Here is a 21,331-nt window from a genome sequence, read left to right as displayed (position 1 = left end):
TGTTGCATATTATTTCCAGGCATTTGTGGGCCGTATAAAATGAGGTGGTGCCCCCGGGCCTTGAGTTTGACACCTGTGCCTTAGTTAGTCATATCCATCTTGTAGCATATTTGTATGTATTTGTCTGGCAATCTTTTATATCATTTGTTATGTATTTGTCAGGCAATCTTTTATGTCATTGAGAGGGTTTCCTAGTCCGCTACACAAGACAGACATCTTGTTATGGTAAACGTTTCTACTTAAGCCACTCAATGGTCCAAAAACCATGAGAAAATAAGCTCTTTGGACATACTGTCCATACAAATTTCTTTTTTTTTCTAATGTTTTTATGACAACTGTGATGAAATATTGGTGCCTTTCAGGTTATGATGCTATTGTACTGTAATGTGGTAATATTGCAGAAGTCATTGCATTGTTAACAATTAATGCTCAAACATTTGAACAATAAATGATTGTTCTTTGTAGTCCTGTCCTAATTCTTCGACATGCATCTGTTACAAACAAGTCGCATAAAACAACGTAAGTAATGCAAAATATTAGCCCAACTTTGATATGAATGTGAAAATAGTTCATGTGTAGATGATCTACTTTTCTGCCAGTGGGTGTGCGGTGTGTGTGTATTAGTGTTGTCCCGATACCAATATTTTGGTACCTGTACCAAAAGTATTTTGGTACTTTTCTCAATAAAGCTGACCACAAAAAATGTCATTATTGGCTTTATTTTAACCAAAAAATATTAGGGTACATTAAACATACGTATTGCAATTTTGTCCTTAAATAAAATAGTGAACATACAAGACAACTTGTCTTTTAGTAGTAAGTAAACAAACAAAGGCTCCTAATTTAGCTGCTGACATATGCACTAACATATTGTGTCATTTATCATTTTGTCAACATTATTAAGGACAAGTGGTAGAAAATAAATTATTAATCTACTTGTTCATTTACTGTTAATATCTGCTTACTTTCTGTTTCAACATATTCTATCTACACTTCTGTTAAAATGTAATGATCACTTATTCTTCTCTTGTTTGATACTTTACATTAGTTTTGGATGATACCACAAATTTGGGTATCAATCCGATACCAAGTAGTTACAGGATCATTCATTGGTCGTAGTCAAAGTCCTCATGTGTCCGGGGACATATTTCCTGAGTTTATAAACATAATATAAATTAAAAAAAAAAAACGAAAGAAGATTTTGCGATGTTAAAAAATATTGATGTAATCATAGCAGTATCGACTAGATATGGTATTGTACATGGTATCATTACAGTGGATGTTAGGTGTAGATCCAAAAAATGGCGTTTGTTTATAGTGTAGCGTCCTGGAAGAGTTGGTGCTGCAGGGAATTCTGGGAATTTGTTCTGTAGTGTTTATGTTGTGTTGCGTTGCAAATATTCTTCCAAAATGTGTTTGTCGTTGTTGTTTAGTGTGGTTTCACTATATGGCACATGTTAATGACATGTGTTGGCATTGTTCATACTGCCACCCTTAGTGTGACATATATGGCTGTTGAGTAAGTATGCCCTTCATTCAATCTTGTGCAGCGTAAACAAAGTCATGAAGATTTACATTAAAATACCTGTATCGGTCGCAAGGAAATCATTGTTAGGTTTCTCCAATTACAGACTGATTTGAGACTATTTAAGCAAGCATGCCAGAAGGTCTAACTTTGCCACATATAAATAACAAACAAACTGAACATCCAAACGGGACAAGCGGTAGAAAATGAATGGATTTATGAACACACTTTACCTGAAGACCGAATAAAAAATGCAAAACAGGCGTAGGAAAGGACGATTCCTGCCTTTCTTCCTGCTGCCAATTCTTCGGTTAAGTTCGGCCCGACCTTACCTGTGTAAGGCGCTACCTACTGGTGCTAGACCTAACTACAACTACAATGAATGCAGGTAAACTACTAAAGGGTTATCCACCAATACTAAGAAAAAACGCATCCAAATAAAAGTTCTTCAAATTAAATGTATTAATGAAAAATCTGAATATTTAATCTGTTTCAATCTTGAAATAAAATATTGCATAATTACACTGAAAGTGTTAACTTTATGGTGCATTCCATGGTCGTTTTTTAGACGCACTGCAGCTTCATTAAATGGTTAAAAAAAAAAAATGCTATTCAATAAAAATGCATTTTAAAAATAAAAATAAATATTTTTAGATTATATTAAATACAATCCAGTGTTTTTTTGTTAATTAAAAAAAGCGTATTTTGTTAGTTTTTTTTTTTTTTTTTTACATCTCAGGAGTCACGTGTTCTACTAATTGGATTGTGCAGGTGCACTTCATGTTGTGGCTTGTTAGTATATACCTGGGTTCGAACCCCTGAGTCGGCCTCAGGGGTTCGACGGAGCTTTCGCCACGGAGGTAAAGACACATCCGACTTATCGTGTAAATAAAAACTTCTCCCTATTGGCGTATTATGGATAAACAATGTTCCCTCTAATTTTCCATCTGATTTGCAGGTTTTTTGATTGATTGATTGAAACTTTAATAAAAAATGTGCGGCAGCAGTTTTTATGGATCTAACTAAAGCATTTGACACAATTAATCACAATATTTTAATCAAAAAACTAGAACGATATGGCATCAGAGGGTTAGTCTTAAACTTGATAAGAAGTTATCTAATGAACAGGAAACAATACGTGAAGGTAGGCGAACACACCTCTACAACGCTAAATATATCCTGTGGTGTACCTCAGGGATCAATACTAGGACCTAAATTATTCAATCTATATATAAATGACATTTGTAAAGTTACAAAAGATTTAAAGTTAGTATTATTTGCGGATGATACAACAGCGTTTTGTTCAGGAGAGAACACACAGAAGATACTACAAATAATAACAGAAGAAATTAACAAATTAAAAAGATGGTTTGACAAAAACAGACTATTGTTGAATTTCAGTAAAACTAAAATAATGCTATTTGGTAACAGTAGAAGAGAAAGTCAAACACAAATACAATGATTGTGATGTATCATGTTGTGTACTTGCATGTTCGAAATAAACTCCAACTCAACTCAACTCAACTCAAGGTTGTGTAAAGATTGAAAGTTGCCATCATTCCCATGTGAATGCTCGGCATTGTCCGCGGGTGCTCGGGCCCATGTGCACATTTAGAAAATATAATGGTCAATGACAAAGCATGAACTTCCTGTTTTATTTTGAAAGGCAGTTTAAAGACATTTCCGAACCGGCATGTGTGGAAAATGAGCGCATTTAATAGTGGAATATGCGACAGCAATATTGTATTGTTTTCCAGAAAAATGTCACGTCATAAACGTTATCCAGTGTAATGTTGGACAATGAATTTGCTTGGCATCCCTTCAAAAAAAATACTATCCGTCGGCGTAATGAGCAGCAGCAGCTGATGTCAATTAGCATTTGCTAATCAAAGTGAGTGGACAACTAGCGGTTTTACTTCTTCATCACACGTTAACACACGTTTGTTTTTGCTATTATGTCACTTCTTTTTATTCTCTTTCGGAACAGACAAGGGAACCGACTTCCAATTTGGCTGGAAATACAGCACCTCTGACAATTAAAGGTAACCCTATTTCTTCTTCTTGTAGCTGTTTTACAGTGAGTGAGGAGGCCATTTTGTTCTGGGCCTCATGTTTGTTTACGTCCCAAGACTGATATATGGACTATACAGTGAGGTCCACAAGTATTTGCACACCCTGCAATTTTGCAAGTTCTCCCACTTAGAAATTAGGGAAAGGTCTGAAATGTTCATCATAGATGTATTTCCACTGTTAAAGTTAAAGTACCAATGATTGTCACACACACACACACACACTTGGTGTGGCGAAATTATTCTCTGCATATGACCCATCACCCTTGATCACCCCCTGGAAGGTGAGGGGAGCAGTGAGCAGCAGCAGTGACCGCGCCCGGGAATACTTTTTGGTGATTTAACCCCCAATTCCAACCCTTGATGCTGAGTGCCAAGCAGGGAGGTAATGGGTCCCATTTTTTATAGTCTTTCGTGTGACTCGGCCAGGTTTTGAACTCACAACCTACCGATCTCAGGGCGGACACTCTTAGAGACATAATTTAAAAAGAAAAATCCGGAAATCACATTGTATGATTTTTTTTATGATTTATTTGTATGTTACTGGGGTTCATAAGTATTTGCACACATTAGAATCAGCAAGAATTATGACTTTCAAAGAGCTGTCAGTCTACCTTAAAAAAAAGTCCACCTTTACCCCACAACTAATCACCCACCCACCACCCCTTTGAGCTCATTAAAGTCACCTGTGCAGCCCACTGTCAGTCAAAGTCCAACTGCTACCATGGGCAAGACCAAAGAGCTGTCAAAAGAGGCCCGAGACAAAATTGTAGAGCTCCACAAAGCTGGAAAAGGCTATGGACAATTGGGAAGCAGCTTGGCGAGAATAGATCAACTGTTGCAGCAATTGTTAGCACATGGAAGAGGCTAAACATGACTGCTAATCTACCTCAGACTGGGACTCCATGTAAGATCTCTCCTCGTGGGGTATCACTCATGATAAGAAAAGTGAGGAATCAGCCCAGAACTACACGGCAGGAGCTGGTGAATGAGCTTGGACCACTGTTTCCAAGGCTACTATCAGTAGAACACTATGGCATGCATCGCACAGAAGGTTTCCCTACTTAAGTCAGCCCATGTCTAGGCCCGTCTGAAGTTTGCCAATGGCCATCTGGATGATCCAGAGGAGTCATGAGAGAAAGTCATGTGGTCAGATGAGACCAAAATACAACTTTTTGGTATAAACTCCACTTGTCGGGTTTGTAGGAAAAAGAAGGATGAGTATCATCCCAAGAACACCATCCCCACAGTGAAGCATGGGGGTGGAAGCATCATGCTTTGGGCGGGCTTTTCAGCAAAGAGAACAGGACGACTGCACTGTATTAAGGAGAGGATGAACGGGGCCTTGTATTGAAAGATTTTGGCTAAAAACCTCCTTCCCTCATTCAGAGCATTGAAGATGGGTCGTGGTTTGGTCTTCCAACATGAAGCACACAGCCAGGATAACCAAACAGTGGCTCCATACCAAGCATATCAAGGTTCTGGAGTGGCCTAGCCAGTCTCCAGAGCTAAATCCAATAGAAAATCCTTGGAGGGAGCTGAAACTTTGTGTAGCTCGGCGACACCCCCGAAACCTGACAGATCTAGAGAAGATTTGTGTGGAGGAGTGGGCCAAAATCCCTGTTGCCGTGTGTGCAAACCTGCTGAAGAACTATAGGAAACCTTTGACCTCTGTAATCGCATTTTGCACTAAATATTAACACTGATGTTCTCATGTGTGCAAATACTTATGAACCCCAGTAACATACAAACCAATCATTAAAAAATCATACAATGTGATTTCTGGATTTTTCTTTTAAGATTATGTCTCTGACAGTGAAAATACATCTATGATGAACATTTCAGACCTTTCCCTAATTTCTAAGTGGGAGAACTTGCAAAATTACACGGTGTGCAAATACTTGTGGACCTCACTGTATATGGCAGTATTTTTCAACCTTTTTGGAGCCAAGGCACATGTTTTTCATCGAAAAAATCCGGCGGCACACCACCAGCAGAAAACATAAAAAAATGAATCTCAGCAGCCGATATTGACAATAGAGTTGCTCTCGCAATTGTTGGATATGACTTTAAACCATAACAGACCATGCATCACTATAGCTCTTGTCTCAAAGTACTGTCACAACCTGTCACATCATGCCGCAACAAGTTTTTTGGTGTTTTCCTGTGTGTAGTGTTTTAGCTCTTGTCGTTTGGTGGCTTTTCCTGTTTTGTTGGTATTTTCCTGTAGCAGTTTCATGTCTTCATTGAGCGCTATTCCGCGCACCTGCTTTGTTTTAGCAATCAAGACTATCTCAGTTGTTGCTATCCTTCTTTGTGGGGACATTGTCGATTATCATGTCATGTTCGAATGTACTTTGTGGACGCTTTCTGCTCCACACGCTGTAAGTAAACAAAAACAGAATGCTGGACTGTCGTCCAGCATTCTGTTTTTGTTTACTTTGTAGCCAGTTCAGTTTTAAGTTCCGTTCTGCATAGCCATCCCTAAGCTTCAATGCCTTTTCTTAGCGGCACTCACCTTTTGTTTATTTTTGGTTTAAGCAATAGATACCTTCTTACCTGCACACTGCCTCCCGCTGTCGCCTGCATATTGTGATCACGACAAACCATCGTCGTCTCCGACATCTACAAAGCAATTAGCTACCTGCCACGGCACATAATTTGCGGATTATAATTACTGGTTTGTAAAAAAATAGTTTTTACTCATTTAGGTGAAATTACATAATCTCGCGGCACACTACACGGTGGTCTTATCTTAACATTTCTCAAGTTTTCATGATAACATACTAACTATTCCTTTTTATTGACTTACTTTGCAATACAAGGAAATTGACAATATTCGATAATGTCAGACGAAGGGATTTTCCATTAGCTGTGTGTTTATTTAATGTTTTCATACATCACACATAACAATAGCAATGTTAAATACCTTAATGGAAGTGTTTACAATACAAAATTATGAATTCAAAAAAGAAAAACAAAACACAGTTCAAGGTAGGCCGATAGTAAAAATAAATTCAAGTTACAGTGTCTTCACTATTCTCATGATCATGGCAATAAATCACACATCATGTTAACTTGTCTCTACTTAAGGCAACTCTAACTGTAACTAATCTGTCACTTTGGGAGCTAGGGCTGCAAATGAAGCTCCGATGTCATCAGCGTACCATCATGTGCATGCTTATGTGTGTGCAAAAACAGAAGCCAAATCCTTTTTGTGTCTTAAACTGGTGATGGGTGACAATAAATGTACAAATGACCAACTTAAAGGCAGACATGAAACAAAAGACACTGTCATGGTCCTCTGGCCTCATTTCTATCGACTAAATTATATATATATATTTTTTTTTTAACAAAGTTTTTCTGGTGAAACAGTACTGTTGCTATGCAAGAAAAAAGGCCTACAAAGGTGAACACAAATTGTGCAAAATTATATAATACAACACAGAGTTACAACATGCCAGAAAGGGGTAGAAATAAAATGAGCAAAGTAGGGCTGCACGATTTCAAGAAAACCCCTAATTGGGATTTGTCTCTCTAAAATTGCGATTTGATTTGCAATTGTTTTTATTTTATACATATATATGCATGAAACTGGGAAAATAACGAGTGAAGGAAGACATGTTACTTTTAGACTGTCAGTCAACATATTTTTGTCTCAAGGTGCCACATTTGAGAACAATATGCAGTATTTACTTCCAAAAATACTTGGCTTGATGCAGAGCTTTTGTCTACATCATGCTAACTGATAAAAACTATACAGTGTTTGTGGTGTAATGTAACCATAATAATGCAAGTAATCATTTAAAAGGATATACACTTGTATTTCTCGTTACCGTAAAATTGTTTACCATCGTACTGTAATTTGTAGGTAAATAACTTTATCCTAAATAAATAAATAAATACTAAAAATTGGACTCATTTCTGTAAGCAAAAATGTAACTGAAATAAATATTGAACATCTTAAAGTGCATTATTTTTTCCGAGATGGAAAAATCAGGTCAGATTGTCTTTTTTTATTGTTGCCATCACGGCATTCTTGCTCGTTCGTCCGTGTTGATGGGCTCGTATTGCCTATCTGGTTTGAAGCTGAAATATCACTAAACGGGACATTTGGCTTTATAATCATATTTTTGTTCTTCCTAATTAAAACCTCAATGTCCATTGGATTAATCGTGCAGCCCCATTGCAAATGTTAATTTGTACCTTCACTTTCCACTTATCGGTGGTGACTATATTTGCACTTTATCCATGTTGCCATGAAACTTTCAAAGCCAGTAGGACAAAATATAGTGAAAGGATGGAGGACGAGTGCAACCTGGCCTTTGCTACATCACAACCGGTACAGTATCGACAGCGCTAGAATCCGCAAGACCGCAGCGTTCAGCCTCTTCCAAACACAACAATTAGGTTCAACTAAAGATTACAAAAAAAAACTCAGTTAAAAATGTAAACCATATTTCAGGTAAGCCGAGCCAGTAATATCATTCTTTTTACATAGTTTTCAGTAGAAGTGTATGTCCTACCATAGGAGGAAACCACCACAATTCAAATATATAATAACTATTTTCACACATCCCTTAACATAGTATGAAGCAAAACCTATTAGTTAATAGATTTGTCATTCCCATTATCACATTATGTATTGATCAGTACTATATTCTCTACCAGGACCCCACTGCTGACACCAGTCTTGACAGCGGAACAAACTCAGCAGATGAAGATCGGGGTTATGCATCGTGGAGAGAGAGAGAGAAGGGAGGGGTCACGACAGGGTTACTGGATATGACAGGTGGTAGAGGCGGGGGTCGCCTGGCAGCACATGCAGGTGGGGTTCACTGATTTGGGCGGGATCAGATCCAGGTCCTCGTCGTCTGGTATCTCATCTAAACGGTAACCATCCTTCAGAAGCTGGATGTTGAGATCTTGGTTGATTTGCTACAGGAGAGGCAGAAGAAGAAAAAGATTGCGTAAGTAAACGCTTGTTGTAGTATTCTAGTGGCCATGTTTATAGCTATATGAAAGGCCTATAATGCGGTGAAAAACTGCAAAAGACAAGAACATTTTAACAAACCATATATCAACTGTCAAAATCTTTGATATTGTCAATCAAAACTGAGCATTGTTCCATTTGGCAGCTTACCCCAAGCTGCTTGTTTGAGAGTTCAAGTACGGACTTAAAGGAGGAAAACTAGCCATATTTTACTTGCTTGAATTGTTATCTAGTGAATTTACAAAAATCAGTACCTCCAAGATTTTGCAGGCTTTTTTTGTGATTTTTGCAGCTTTTTCAGAAAGTTGTAGCAAAAATTGTTTTGTTGTTTTGATGCTTTTTTTTGTCTGATAACATTAAATCAACTTGAGATTTTATGAATTTCCTATCAATGTTTTAAGTGTTCCTTGTAACCTTATAGGGGAACTGCACTTTTTATTTGGAATTTTGTGTATCGTTCACAATCCTTATGAGACAGAGACATGAAGACAAAAGTTGTTTTTGGTTTTTTTGCATTCTAACATGTAAATATTGGCTCATTCTTGGTGGCTAGCAATGCAGCTAATTGGAGAAATCAATTCTAAAATGCATTCAAAAACCGTCATCAATATTTTATTTACGTTCCGTAATCTGTATAATAACCAAGCTGTAGCAACATTGTTATTGCAAGAGCTAAGGAACTATTTTTCTAGCGTAGAAACACATCGGCGTGCTACGGTATTAGCCGTAAAAACTAACGACAGAAAGAGATAAGCTAGCTTCTACGACAGCGCAAAATGTGTTTGTAATGTACAACACAATGCGATAAGACACCAATCTCACCAATCTTTCATTGGAACCTTCAAATCTCGCCTGAAAACATCTCTTTTTAAACTAGCTTACTCATATTAATCAGTTGCCTCCACGTCACTTCTCATTTGCACTGGTCTTATTATGTATATATATATATATTTTTTTAAATTGTTTGTCACATGACTGATTTATCTTTTATCTGTTGTAGGGTGACCTTGAGTGCTGAGAAAGGCAGCAATAAATACAATTAATTATTATTATTACCAGAGGTGGGTAGAGTAGCCAGAAATTGTACTCAAGTAAGAGTACTGTTACTTTAGAGATTTATTACTCAAGTAAAAGTAAGGAGTAGTCACCCAAATATTTACTTGAGTAAAAGTAAAAAGTATGTTGTAAAAAAACTACTCAAGTACTGAGTAACTTATGAGTAACATACACACACATATCATATATATATATATATATATATATATATATATATATATATATATATATATATATATATATATATATATATATATACATACATTGATATATACAGTATATAATTTATATTTATTTTTTTTGCCATTTTTGTTTACATGTTAATAGTGTTTTAATGAATATACATGCATGTTTAACACATATAGATTCCTTTCTTTCATGAAGACAAGAATATAAGTTGGTGTATTACCTGATTCTGATGACTTGCATTGATTGGAATCAGACAGTAGTGATGACAAACGTCCACGTTTTCAAATGGAGGAGAAAAAAAGTTCCTCCTTTCTGTCTAATACCACATGAAAGTGGTTGGTTTTTGGCATCTTATATGTCCAGCTTCCATATTCGTTTTTATACACTTTACAAGAAATACATTGGCGGCAAACTCCGTAGCTTGCTAGCTTGTTTGCGCAGGCTTTCGGAGACTCTTATTTTGAAAGCGCAGGCGCGATGAAGCGGCACTTTTATTGTGAAGACAGGAACTGTGCAGTCAGTCTTTAGGCTTTTGACGGGGTGTACGGTTGAAATAAAAAATGGTCTTTTTTCCTTCACACTTTTGATTGATTGATTGGAACTTGTATTAGTAGATTGCACAGTACAGTACATATTCCGTATAATTGACCACTAAATGGTAACACCCCAATAAGTTTTTCAACTTGTTTAAGTCAGGTCATGTGACCCCTGGCTCTGTTTGATTGGACCAACGTCACCAGTGACTGCATCTGATTGGTGGAACGTATTTGTTGAAACGCAGGCACTATGAAGGTCTGTCTGACAGACCAAAACAAACAAAGCGTGCATTAACAGATCGATAAAAATTAGTAGCGAGTAGCGAGCTGAATGTAGATAAAAGTAGCGGAGTAAAAGTAGCGTTTCTTCTCTATAAATATACTCAAGTAAAAGTAAAAGTATGTTGCATTAAAACTACTCTTAGAAGTACAATTTATCCCAAAAGTTACTCAAGTAGATGTAACGGAGTAAATGTAGCGCGTTACTACCCACCTCTGATTATTACTGACTGAAAAACATGAACAATCATATTACAGTAACAAAGTATTAGCCCACATTTCATGTTTTGTTTGTACACAAGACAGCGTATGCAGTCTGTCACGATACATGCATGACGTGCTGCGTGTATCATGATCAATATACAGTGTGACTCACTCGATGGACTGTTGGGTCAAGCTGGTCAGGGATGTTTTTTTCCGGTTTATATGGGTAAGCACTCCATTTACGTCAAAATAGCACGGCTTCAAATTCCACATTTTGCAGCTCTGAGTCACTTTTACGTCACTCTCTCGGATTCCGTCTGCTCCAACGTCTTACTCTTCCTTCGTGCTGGCTTCTAGAAGCAGTAGTTCATCCTTCATATATTCAGATTCAAAAAGATAAGGTTCGGAATCCTTTGTCCAAAAATAGTCGTCTTTGTCATTTGTTACCAAATCTGCCATGATTTGAGGACACACACGCCTTTGTTTCCGGAAGTAGAACACACATTTGTTGCCATAAGTCCGAAGTAAAGTGCTTTGAAAACGCAAATAAATGTGTCTGGAAATGATTAAAAATGATCAAAGTAAAGTAAATATTGTACATATTACATATTGTTATGAAGGTGTCTGTTACTACATTATATATATATTTTTATTTATATATATATATATATATATATATATATATATATATATATATATATATACTTGTAGTGTGTATATAAAACATATTACATACTGTTATGAAGGTGTCTGTTACTACATTATATATATATATATATATATATATATATATATATACTTGTAGTGTGTATATGAAACATATTACATATTGTTATGAAGGCTGTTACTACATTATATATGTGTGTATATATATATATATATATATATATATATATACTTGTAGTGTGTATATTGTATATATTACATACTGTAATGAAGGTTTCTATTACTACATTATATATATAATTGCAGTGTGTGTGTATAAAACATTGGAGGGTTTTGAAGGCTACAACAGTACCATTAGCCGCATCTTCCAAGCATTTTTTATCATCTTTAACCCCCCCCCCAAATAAAGACATGTGTTCTTGGGTTCCGTTTACACTGCACACCAATTTGGATTTTTTTGCCCTCAAGTGACACAGATCTGATTTTTTGCCAGTCTAAACCCTCCAAAGTGCTTCAAATCTGATGTTTTGGCATCAGTCAGGCCACATCAGGCGGTAGTTCTTAATCACGATTAGAATCTGATCTTTTCAAATGTGACTTCAGTCTAAACGCAATGCGACCTGAATGTGATTTTTTTCGTCAGCTTTGAGCGATCTACGTAACTCGTGTGCGCCGGAAAGACGCAGTGGCTAGCCGAAATGGATATTTCATCACAACATCTGGTTTCGGTTTCTATTTAAGACGACCACATTTTCGGTGCATCACTTGTCAATAATGCGCAAATTATAGGCTATATGTAGGGCTGGGTGATATATCGAGTTTGTAAGATATATCGATAACATTTTTAAACAAGATATGAATTAAGAAAATATCGTAATATCGATATAATATATTTCAAATTACCAAACACTGCTCATTTGTTGTGTTTCTTGATTCTCCCCCGCTTCCTACTCCCTCTGAACACTCCATGGGCTACTAAACCCCTCCCTTTCCTCCTTCCAAAACTGCTTGCACGTATAAGAACATCCATGATTGGTTGGTTGTTTACAATGATGAGTCACGATTGGTTGAGATTAGGGATGTCCCGATCCAGGTTTTTGCACTTCCGATCCGATACTGATATTGTTTTTGCATTTCCGATCCGATACCGATACTGACCGATACCGATACTGGCCTATCCGAGCATGTATTAAAGTTTAAAGTTATTTAGCCTACTTAGTTGTCAGAATCATGTTGAAAAGGGTTTTAGTACTCTTGATAACAACTAGCCAGCTGAATTAGGGGAGTTTGAATAATACACAATGGTTGGTAACAAGAAACTGACCTGTTTATTCAAGGATAAACACAAAATTATACATGACAAACAGAAATGGCATCATTGAACTAGGGCTGGGCGATATGGCCTTTTTTTAATATTGCGATATTTTAAGGCCATATTGCGATACACAATATATATCTCGATATTTTGCCTTAGCCTTGAATGAACACTTGATGCATATAATCACAGCAGTATGATGATTCTATGTGTTTTGATTGATTGATTGAGACTTTTATTAGTAGGTTGCACAGTGAAGTACATATTCCGTACAATTGACCACTAAATGGTAACACCCCAATAAGTTTTTCAACTTGTTTAAGTCGGGGTCCACTTAAATTGATTCATGATACAGATATATACTATCAGATATATACTATCATCATAATACAGTCATCACACAAGATGATCACATTGAATTATTTACATTATTTATAATCCAGGGTGTGGAGGGGGGCGCCTGATGTAAGTGTCAAAAAGACAGCCAAAAGAGTTTGATATGAGAATAAATCTAAAGTTAAAATATAGGGTAGAAATGCACCCATTTGCAGGAAATTTAGTCTTGATTTTCAAAATGTTCTTTCAAGGCTTGCATGTCTACATTAAAACATTCTTCTTCATACTGCATTAATATATGCTACTTTTAAACTTTCATGCAGAGAAGGAAATCGCAACTAAAAAAATCACTAATTTTTTCATACGGTGTTGATGTAGACATTTTTGCCATTTTGATGGTGTGGTCGGTGGCACCGAATGGAGATAAGCGTCTCGACAGACGTCACAATATTTGAACAATGATGACGAAAACTGTTGTCTCTGTCGTGTCCGTGTGTCGAAAATTGTTATGCGCTTATTTTTTTATTTGATTTTGTGCGTGGCATAGATTTGCCGTGCGCAGAGGACGTTTGAGCAGGCGCGCACCTTAGCGGCTGCGCTAGCATCACAGCTAACGTTAGCCATGCCGCTACCTCGCTCTCTGCTGGGAGAGGACGTACACGTATGTGACGTATGACGTGACAGTATGTGACGTGTGTCGTGACGTGTGTAAGAAGGTGCGCTCGCTGTCTGTGAGAGGGAGACACAGGAAAGAGTGAGAAGAGCCTGTCGTGTAATGCCAGCAGCTAAAAGCAACTGCGTGAGAATTGTGGATGTGTTGAAGGTGTGCTGGAAAATGCGGAACGGAAATTACGGCGCAGCAGAAAAGTGGAATGTATTATTTAAATAGGTGCGTTGGAAAACACGGACCGGAGTTTTTTTTTTAAACTGGATCTGGATCGGCATTTTCCCATGCCTTGCCGATACGCAATTTTTGGCAAATATCGGCATCCGATCCAAATATCGGATCGGGACATCCCTAGTTGAGATTAGGGCAAAACATTAGGAACAGGCCAATCAGAGGCAAGATAGGGCGGGTCAAGGAACCAGGAAGGGAAATCACAGCAGTCATCCCAAATGACGACGAGAGAGTCGTAGAAGAGAAGAGGGAATATTCAATCGGGCGATTTATATATTAAAAAAACTAGTGGAATATGGCAGAGGGATTCTCTTCTTTAGATTTTTCTCTTAGCGATGTAGACAACGTCCAGGAATCCCACAATGCGTCTACTTGGCCACATTTGGACAAATGTATGCGTCTGGATAAAACATTCATTTGAGTTGTTTACCATGTAAGCCCAAATCAAAACTGTTCTCCAGTTGCCAAACAGGGCATATTTCACATGAGAAATGCCAAAAATGTATGCCGAAGTGAGGAAGATCATAGCCACACAATTAAGTAAAGTCACTTACTTGGCGCTGATCAGAACCTACGTCTGTGACAGTCCATTACATCGTCGACTGGGAATTAAAAAGTGTCTGCCTGCAAATATATATTTTTATCTGAGTTTGATACATTTTGTATTATTTGCACAGCTATGTTATTTATTTTACTTAGAAATAATATTTTTCTATTTTATTTATGTTCTGTAATTCTGTGCTACTTAAACCGTTTATTTTCTGTGCTGTGAATACCCATCTTGACTAACTGGGTTAATAAAAGTGCCACTGACTGTTTACAGTACAGTTGTCATTCACTTCAATTTCAGTGAATCTCGCTCAAAAATGAATATCTGTATATGTATACTTTCACTGGAAAATATATCGAGATATATATCAAATATCGAGTTTAAGTACAAATATATCGAGATATACTTTTTCAGCCATATCGCCAAGCCCTAGCTATATGTAATACATAAATATATATTTTGATTTCGAAGAAATAGCGATTGTTGAAAGACCGGAATTGACATGTGGCGCATTTGCTTACATGTGAATTGAAAAATAAAGCTCCGTAGATCCACGCTGATGTCTGTGTTTCCATTAATTAACAGCCAAAAAAGATTAGAACCCTCCTAAATATATTACAATATATACATCTATTCCTACTTTGTATTCCTTTCATTTACTTTCAGGTAAAAAAAACAACACTAATTTTTAAGGTGTAGCGACTTTTATTTTATGTTGTAGTAGTAGTAGTATCGACTTACTCCCGGTCAACTTCCTTTGTTTTCACATTAACCAAGTGCGCATGAAAATTACGTTGAGGCCACATGAGGGCCACATTGGGGCCTGTGCGCGGTTACACTGGAGTCTGATAAAAATCACATTTTACTTGCAGTGTAAACAGTCAGCCGGAAAAAATCAAATCTCAAAAAAATCCGATTTGAGCCACTTTGGCCTGCAGTGTAAATGTAGTCCCTGTCTCTCATAATGATTGTGAACATAGGCAAAATAAAATAAAAAAACTCAAAATGGCAACAAAATTGGAAACAAAATACTGTATTGATGTTTTGCTAATATTAATACACCACAGATTTTTTTTAGCCCAATGCCTCAAGTCAAAAAGTTTGAACACCCTTGGATTACACAGTTGCCTTGCGCATTAGAGGACGGCTCAGAGACAAATCGGATAGGCAAGAATGACGCTGATTAGCCAAAATATGTGGGGATGTTACGGGCATTGGACAAAGTTGCGTGGCCGCTACATCGCAAACGCCTGGAAGGACTGAATAATAGGTTGCTTTAGATCTTTCTTTTGAGGTTCAAAGCTGCCTTTGCGCTGTGGTCATATCATGCATGAACAGTCTTTCCAACAACATTGTTCTTCCTTGAGCTACAGTACAATAATTTTGTTTCCATGGTGGACACCTTACTTGCAGCCTGCTATTATGTAACGCTGAGGGACCACATTAGATTACAGCATTTTACTGACTGTCAGCTAATAATTTCTGGTGGCACTAAGACACTGGTGGACTCTAGCTGCAAGACAGGAACTCACCTCAGCAGAGGAGTATCCTGACGACGAGTATCTCGACATGTCAAAGTCATCATCACTGAGGAACAGAAATACAAATGAGTTTTGTAGGAGAGTTTATGGACAGAATTGGACAAGGAGGTCACCTGTCTGTGTCCAACGCAACCAAGGGCTTCTCATCCGGACTCTGGTCCAACGAGGAATAGCCTTTATTGGGTACTACCAACCTGCGAGTAAGGAGAAGCAACAACAGTGTGAGTGCAGAGTGGGCGGATGAGGAGGGAAGAACACAAATAATGAACATGCCAAGAAGAAGAATAGTTCTGGCTAAGACAGCGAGACAGAAGGCAGAAAGACGACGGAGCATCTCGGAAACCTTCGATCAATGAAAACTCTTCCTCTAAAGAGCCCATGTGACGGGCAAAGATAATGGATGTGATTGAAGCCCAAGGAAACATGTCTCTGTTCTCATCCAAGCAGCTGAGATTCTCATATTCTGTTTGACATAGCTGCAGGATGTGAAGTCAGCCTTTGTTGTAATTAGTGTGTACTGGTGGGGTGGTACTTCAAAATACTCACTGTAACTGGAGCAAAGAAACTGAATACAGTGCTCCCTCGATTATCGCAGGGGTTACGAAGATAAACAAAATCCACAAAGTAGCAAACTGGGGCACTTTTATACTTTATATGAATAATATAACAATTTACAGTCTTTAAACACACTTCAGCTTTCACACACACACTTATAAACATTTCCTATGCTCCTAAAACACTTCATACACTCCAGAACCTACATAATTCCAATGGTACTTTAAAACCTGTGATGCCCTGAGACTATGGATGTAACAATATGAAAATTTCATATCACGGTTATCATTATTATTGCAGTATTGTTGAATGTGCTCAAAAAGTACTTGTACACACAATTAAGTCTTTTGATTTTTTTTAATAACTCAAATTAATAGACCCTATATAAAAAGAAATATTTTGCATGATTTGTGTTTCTTATGCTTCACTGATAAAAGTGTTCTAGCGGACGTTGTGGCTTCCTACTGTACTCGGTTCAGCGGTCATTGAATGCACCGTAAAAACACCTGTGTTATGTTCCTCTGAGTATATATCGATCACTCTGTCGTAAGAGAGCACAGCTTGTAGGTTCAATGTGCACTATTGCATAGCTTAGTCGTTCAGACAGTAATGTGTTTAAATTGGAGTGTGTCTATATTTAATCGGGAAAAGGACGTGAATGTCCTTCGTATGCATGTTAGCATTCAAGCTATCGAGCTAGCACCAGTCAATCTGTGAGTTTATTACTATGTGGCTATCAATCACGGTTTTTCAATCAATTTAATTTAAAATTGTAATACTAACATTCAAGAGTTTTACCATTTATCGTTACATCCCTAACTAAAACCGTCGTAGGACTGCAGCTATTGGTTATTTTATTAAGTGGGTAATTGATCGATTAGTGGTTTCGATTAATCAAGTAATCGGATAAAATACACTTCATAGCCTTTGAGGGAAAAATTTTAATTTCTGCTTGCCATATCTTTTTTTTTTTTGTTGAAAATTTTGATCATTGGATATGCTACCAAAACAATCTACCACAGTGTGATCTTTTGGTAATTTAGAAGACGTATGTACATTTTTTTAAATACAAAGTATTATTTTCCGAATAAACATGCAAACACGTTGAGTTGAACTTTGAGCGATACAATCAATCATCTGTCAGTATGGTCACCGTGTTCTGGCCATGACGTTGTTCTTCTTGGGCTGTTGATTGACTGGACTGCCTACAGTGTTGCTGTTCTTCAACGAGCCCTTCCTGGCCAGCTCTCTTTGTTTCTCTGCACAAAACAACCAACACAAACTTGATGTGTGCACTTTAACATCCATCCAAAAGTCCTTGAAAAAATTTTTGTGTCAAGATTAGACAGTTTTATTGATAAGCATCACTTGCTAAGTGAACACCAATACGGTTTTCGACCAAACAGGTCCACTTCCATGGCAGTGATGGAACTAGTTGAGGAGGTAACCACTGCAATTGATAAGAGGGAGTTTGTTGTTGGCGTTTTTATTGACCTGAGCAAGGCCTTTGACACCATCGATCACACATTACTTTTAAACAAAATGCAGAGGTATGGTTTTAGAGGTCTTGCTCATGATTGGTTGAAAAGTTATCTTGGTGGTAGAGAACAGTATGTGTATATGAACAATGTAGATTCAGATAAAAAGATTATAACACATGGAGTGCCCCAAGGTTCTGTACTGGGACCAAAATTGTTTTTATTGTATATTAATGATATCTGCAAAATCTTTAAAAAACTCAATTGTATTCTCTTTGCTGATGATACAAGTCTGTACTGTTCTGGGCAAGACCTTGGCCAACTCTTAGAGACTGTAGAGAGTGAACTCCACATACTAAAGCAATGGTTTGATGCCAATAAACTGTCAATCAACCTAAATAAAACAAAATATATAATTTTTGGAAATAGGAAAAATAACATACAGTGTCATATAAGAATTGATGATATGGAGATAGAAAGGGTGTATTCAACAACATTTTTGGGAATCTATATAGATGATAAATTAAATTGGAAACTGTACATAAATATACTTAAGACAAAAATGGCAAAAAATATTGCTATGTTACATAAAATCAAAAACTCCGTAAATCAAAAGGCTCTTAATATGTTATATAATTCTTTCGTACTCCCTTATCTTAATTATTGTGTTGAAATCTGGGGTAACAATTACAAAACAAACATCAACTCTATATTCTTACTTCAAAAGAAAGCGATTAGAATTGTAAATTATGCAGATTATCATGACCATACCAATGCTCTGTTTATTAAATTAAAAACATTAAAACTGCATGATCTTGTTGACCTCAACACTGCTATTGTGACGTACAAAGCTCATAACCACATGCTGCCTCGGTGTCTACAGGAGAGGTTCAAACCCAGAGAGAATCCCTATGACCTCAGAGGTTCAGCTGTCTTCCAGAAAGATAAGATAAGAACAAGCTTAAAAAGTAGATGTGTTTCTGTCAGGGGGGTTGAACTGTGGAACAGCTTGGATGATTCCTTAAAATGTTCCAGTTCCATTCACACATTTAAAAAACACTTTAAGACCAATGTCTTGAAAAAATATATCACTCTTGAATCAACACAGTAGTTAATACTATGATCAATGTTAATTAAAATACTAAATATGGGATATAAATAATAATGGAAGTATAATTGTTTGTATATAGTATATAAATTGGTACAAAGGTTTAACACGCGTACAAGGATATTTCACATGCCTTTACTGTGTATATAATTGAACAGTGTTCATATTGTGTATAATGTGTATTTATCATATGTTGTACAAAAGACATTTCATAATTTTCGGAAGTTCATCTTGTACTTGACATTGTTTATAGGGTTGGGTGCTATAAGTGTTCAACTTCAGCCTAAACCCTTTCGGTCTGCAACATTTTCATTTTCAATCTATGAATGTACAACTGTTTGTTTATTTTGTTGACCATTGACCGAAGAATAATAATAAACTTTAACTGATAAGTCATGAAATTCAATATTCTTGTTTACATGTCAAAAACTCAAACAACACTTCTTGTATGCCCCTGTGTAAATACTGCACCCTATGTGCATACTGTAAATTCCGAACAATAAGCCGCAATTTTTTCCTGTGCTTATAAAACAGTGCAGCTAATTTATGGATTTTTGTTCAACTAACAGCCATAATGCAAAAAGTAACAAGAACAAATCAAGCAAATACACTGAATCGGTGTGTTATTGTTTGTGCTACAACGCCATCAGTTCGCTCACTGCAGGTACTGCAGTGCTGCATTGCCCTTCTGTTTAGACTAGAGCTTTCAACCGGAAGTTCAATTGCCGTTCTTCTAGCCGTCCATAGCACTTCTACTTGTAGGGATTCTTCATTAATAACTCCAAGCAATGATTGTAAGTTTTACAATATAACTAAATACATTTTTACTTACTAAACCGTTCCATGTGTGATGTCTGTAGGACTGTTTTCATGCATATTTGTACGTGCTATTGTAATGAAGTTAGCGTCGTTAGCATTAGCTAATATCCTAACACGTTTACGAGTGTCTGTTTTAGTATTGTTAACTTACATTCTGTTTGTATTGTTTCAGTTTCACAAATTCCTCAGTAAATTCACCAAAACGTTACCGTGGAGTTATTGAGTCTGTTTATCTAATTGGAGAGCTAACTTCCGTTGCTAGTAAGCCCATGGCAATGACTTCTGTTTTGTTTGATCAGACGTTTTACTGCCGTAATACAGACATAGTTTGGAAACAATTAAGGTATGTAAATAAACATTTACAAAATATTTCCGTGTAAATAACTAATTTCACAACACTGCGGCTTATAGCCCGGGGCGGCTTATACTGTATATGGAAAAATAGTTTTTATTCTAAAATTTTGTGGGTATGGCTTATATATCGGTGTGCTCTATAGTCTGAAATATACGGTAATCACAACAACCGCTCATCAGAAAGAGAGAAGAGAAAAGGGTATTAAGTTTCTTCTTATTGATTCTGCACTGTATCTTAGCTATGTATCATACAAGACTGTCATTTTCAGTAATGCCAGTCTGTGTTTGACCGGGGATGGAAGGTCTATTTATTTTCTTATGCACTTTCCTGCCAGCAAAAACACAATTTATTCGCATACCTTTAATGCTCAACCCAAAAATATACACAGAGTAGAATATTGAGATTAAAAAAGCAAATGGTATGCAAATCATTTTTCTTTTTTCGGATGCTTTGAATGTGAATTATTATAAAAAACATCACATCAGCTATTCATGGAACTTTTCAGAAAAACAAAAAATCTAATATTATAGTTCTTCCTACATTATTCTCATGTACACCCACTTTAATTTATTTTCAATATGAGCTAAATGTTCGTGAGAGCTTTTGCTTTAATAAGGTCAGTGAATAATTGTTTCTTAAAGAACATTAGACGATTGTGTTGACATTGTTATTAGACTGAAAATAATTAGCGGAGAGCTATAATTCTTATACTGCAGGCGACTGCAAGATTGACGCTCCAATATCGAGACCGCTTTGAATTCACTAAATTGAGTGTATGAGTGACACATGGTAAGAAAAAAAAAAGACTGTCATTCTGTCCAAAGTGCTGAAAATACTTTCTTAAAGAATAGAAATGTAT

General features: G+C 36.7%; 1 protein-coding gene and 1 long non-coding RNA gene across 2 annotated transcripts in view; one reads left to right on the top strand and one right to left on the bottom strand.

Moving 5' to 3' along the window:
* Nucleotides 1-3,206: 3,206 nt before the first annotated feature.
* Nucleotides 3,207-8,396, top strand: LOC133619500 (uncharacterized). Its single transcript, XR_009817426.1, has 3 exons — nt 3,207-3,416; nt 3,513-3,567; nt 8,266-8,396. It is a non-coding gene; the product is annotated as an uncharacterized lncRNA (long non-coding RNA).
* Nucleotides 6,453-21,331, bottom strand: part of fam219ab (family with sequence similarity 219 member Ab) — a 35,195-nt gene continuing 20,316 nt past the window's right edge. The window contains exons 3-6 of the mRNA XM_061980555.1: nt 17,866-17,971; nt 16,271-16,351; nt 16,149-16,203; nt 6,453-8,532 (exon numbers count right to left, since the gene is read on the bottom strand). Of these exons, the coding sequence (XP_061836539.1) occupies nt 8,371-8,532; nt 16,149-16,203; nt 16,271-16,351; nt 17,866-17,971 (404 nt within the window). The 3' untranslated portion in view covers nt 6,453-8,370. The remainder of the gene's footprint in view (nt 8,533-16,148; nt 16,204-16,270; nt 16,352-17,865; nt 17,972-21,331) is intronic.

The sequence above is a fragment of the Nerophis lumbriciformis genome, linkage group LG20, assembly GCF_033978685.3.
Source record: "Nerophis lumbriciformis linkage group LG20, RoL_Nlum_v2.1, whole genome shotgun sequence".
Classification (NCBI taxonomy): Eukaryota; Metazoa; Chordata; class Actinopteri; order Syngnathiformes; family Syngnathidae; genus Nerophis; species Nerophis lumbriciformis.
The sequence above is the reverse complement of the archived record's forward strand: the minus strand, read 5'-3'. Positions and strand labels throughout refer to the sequence as shown.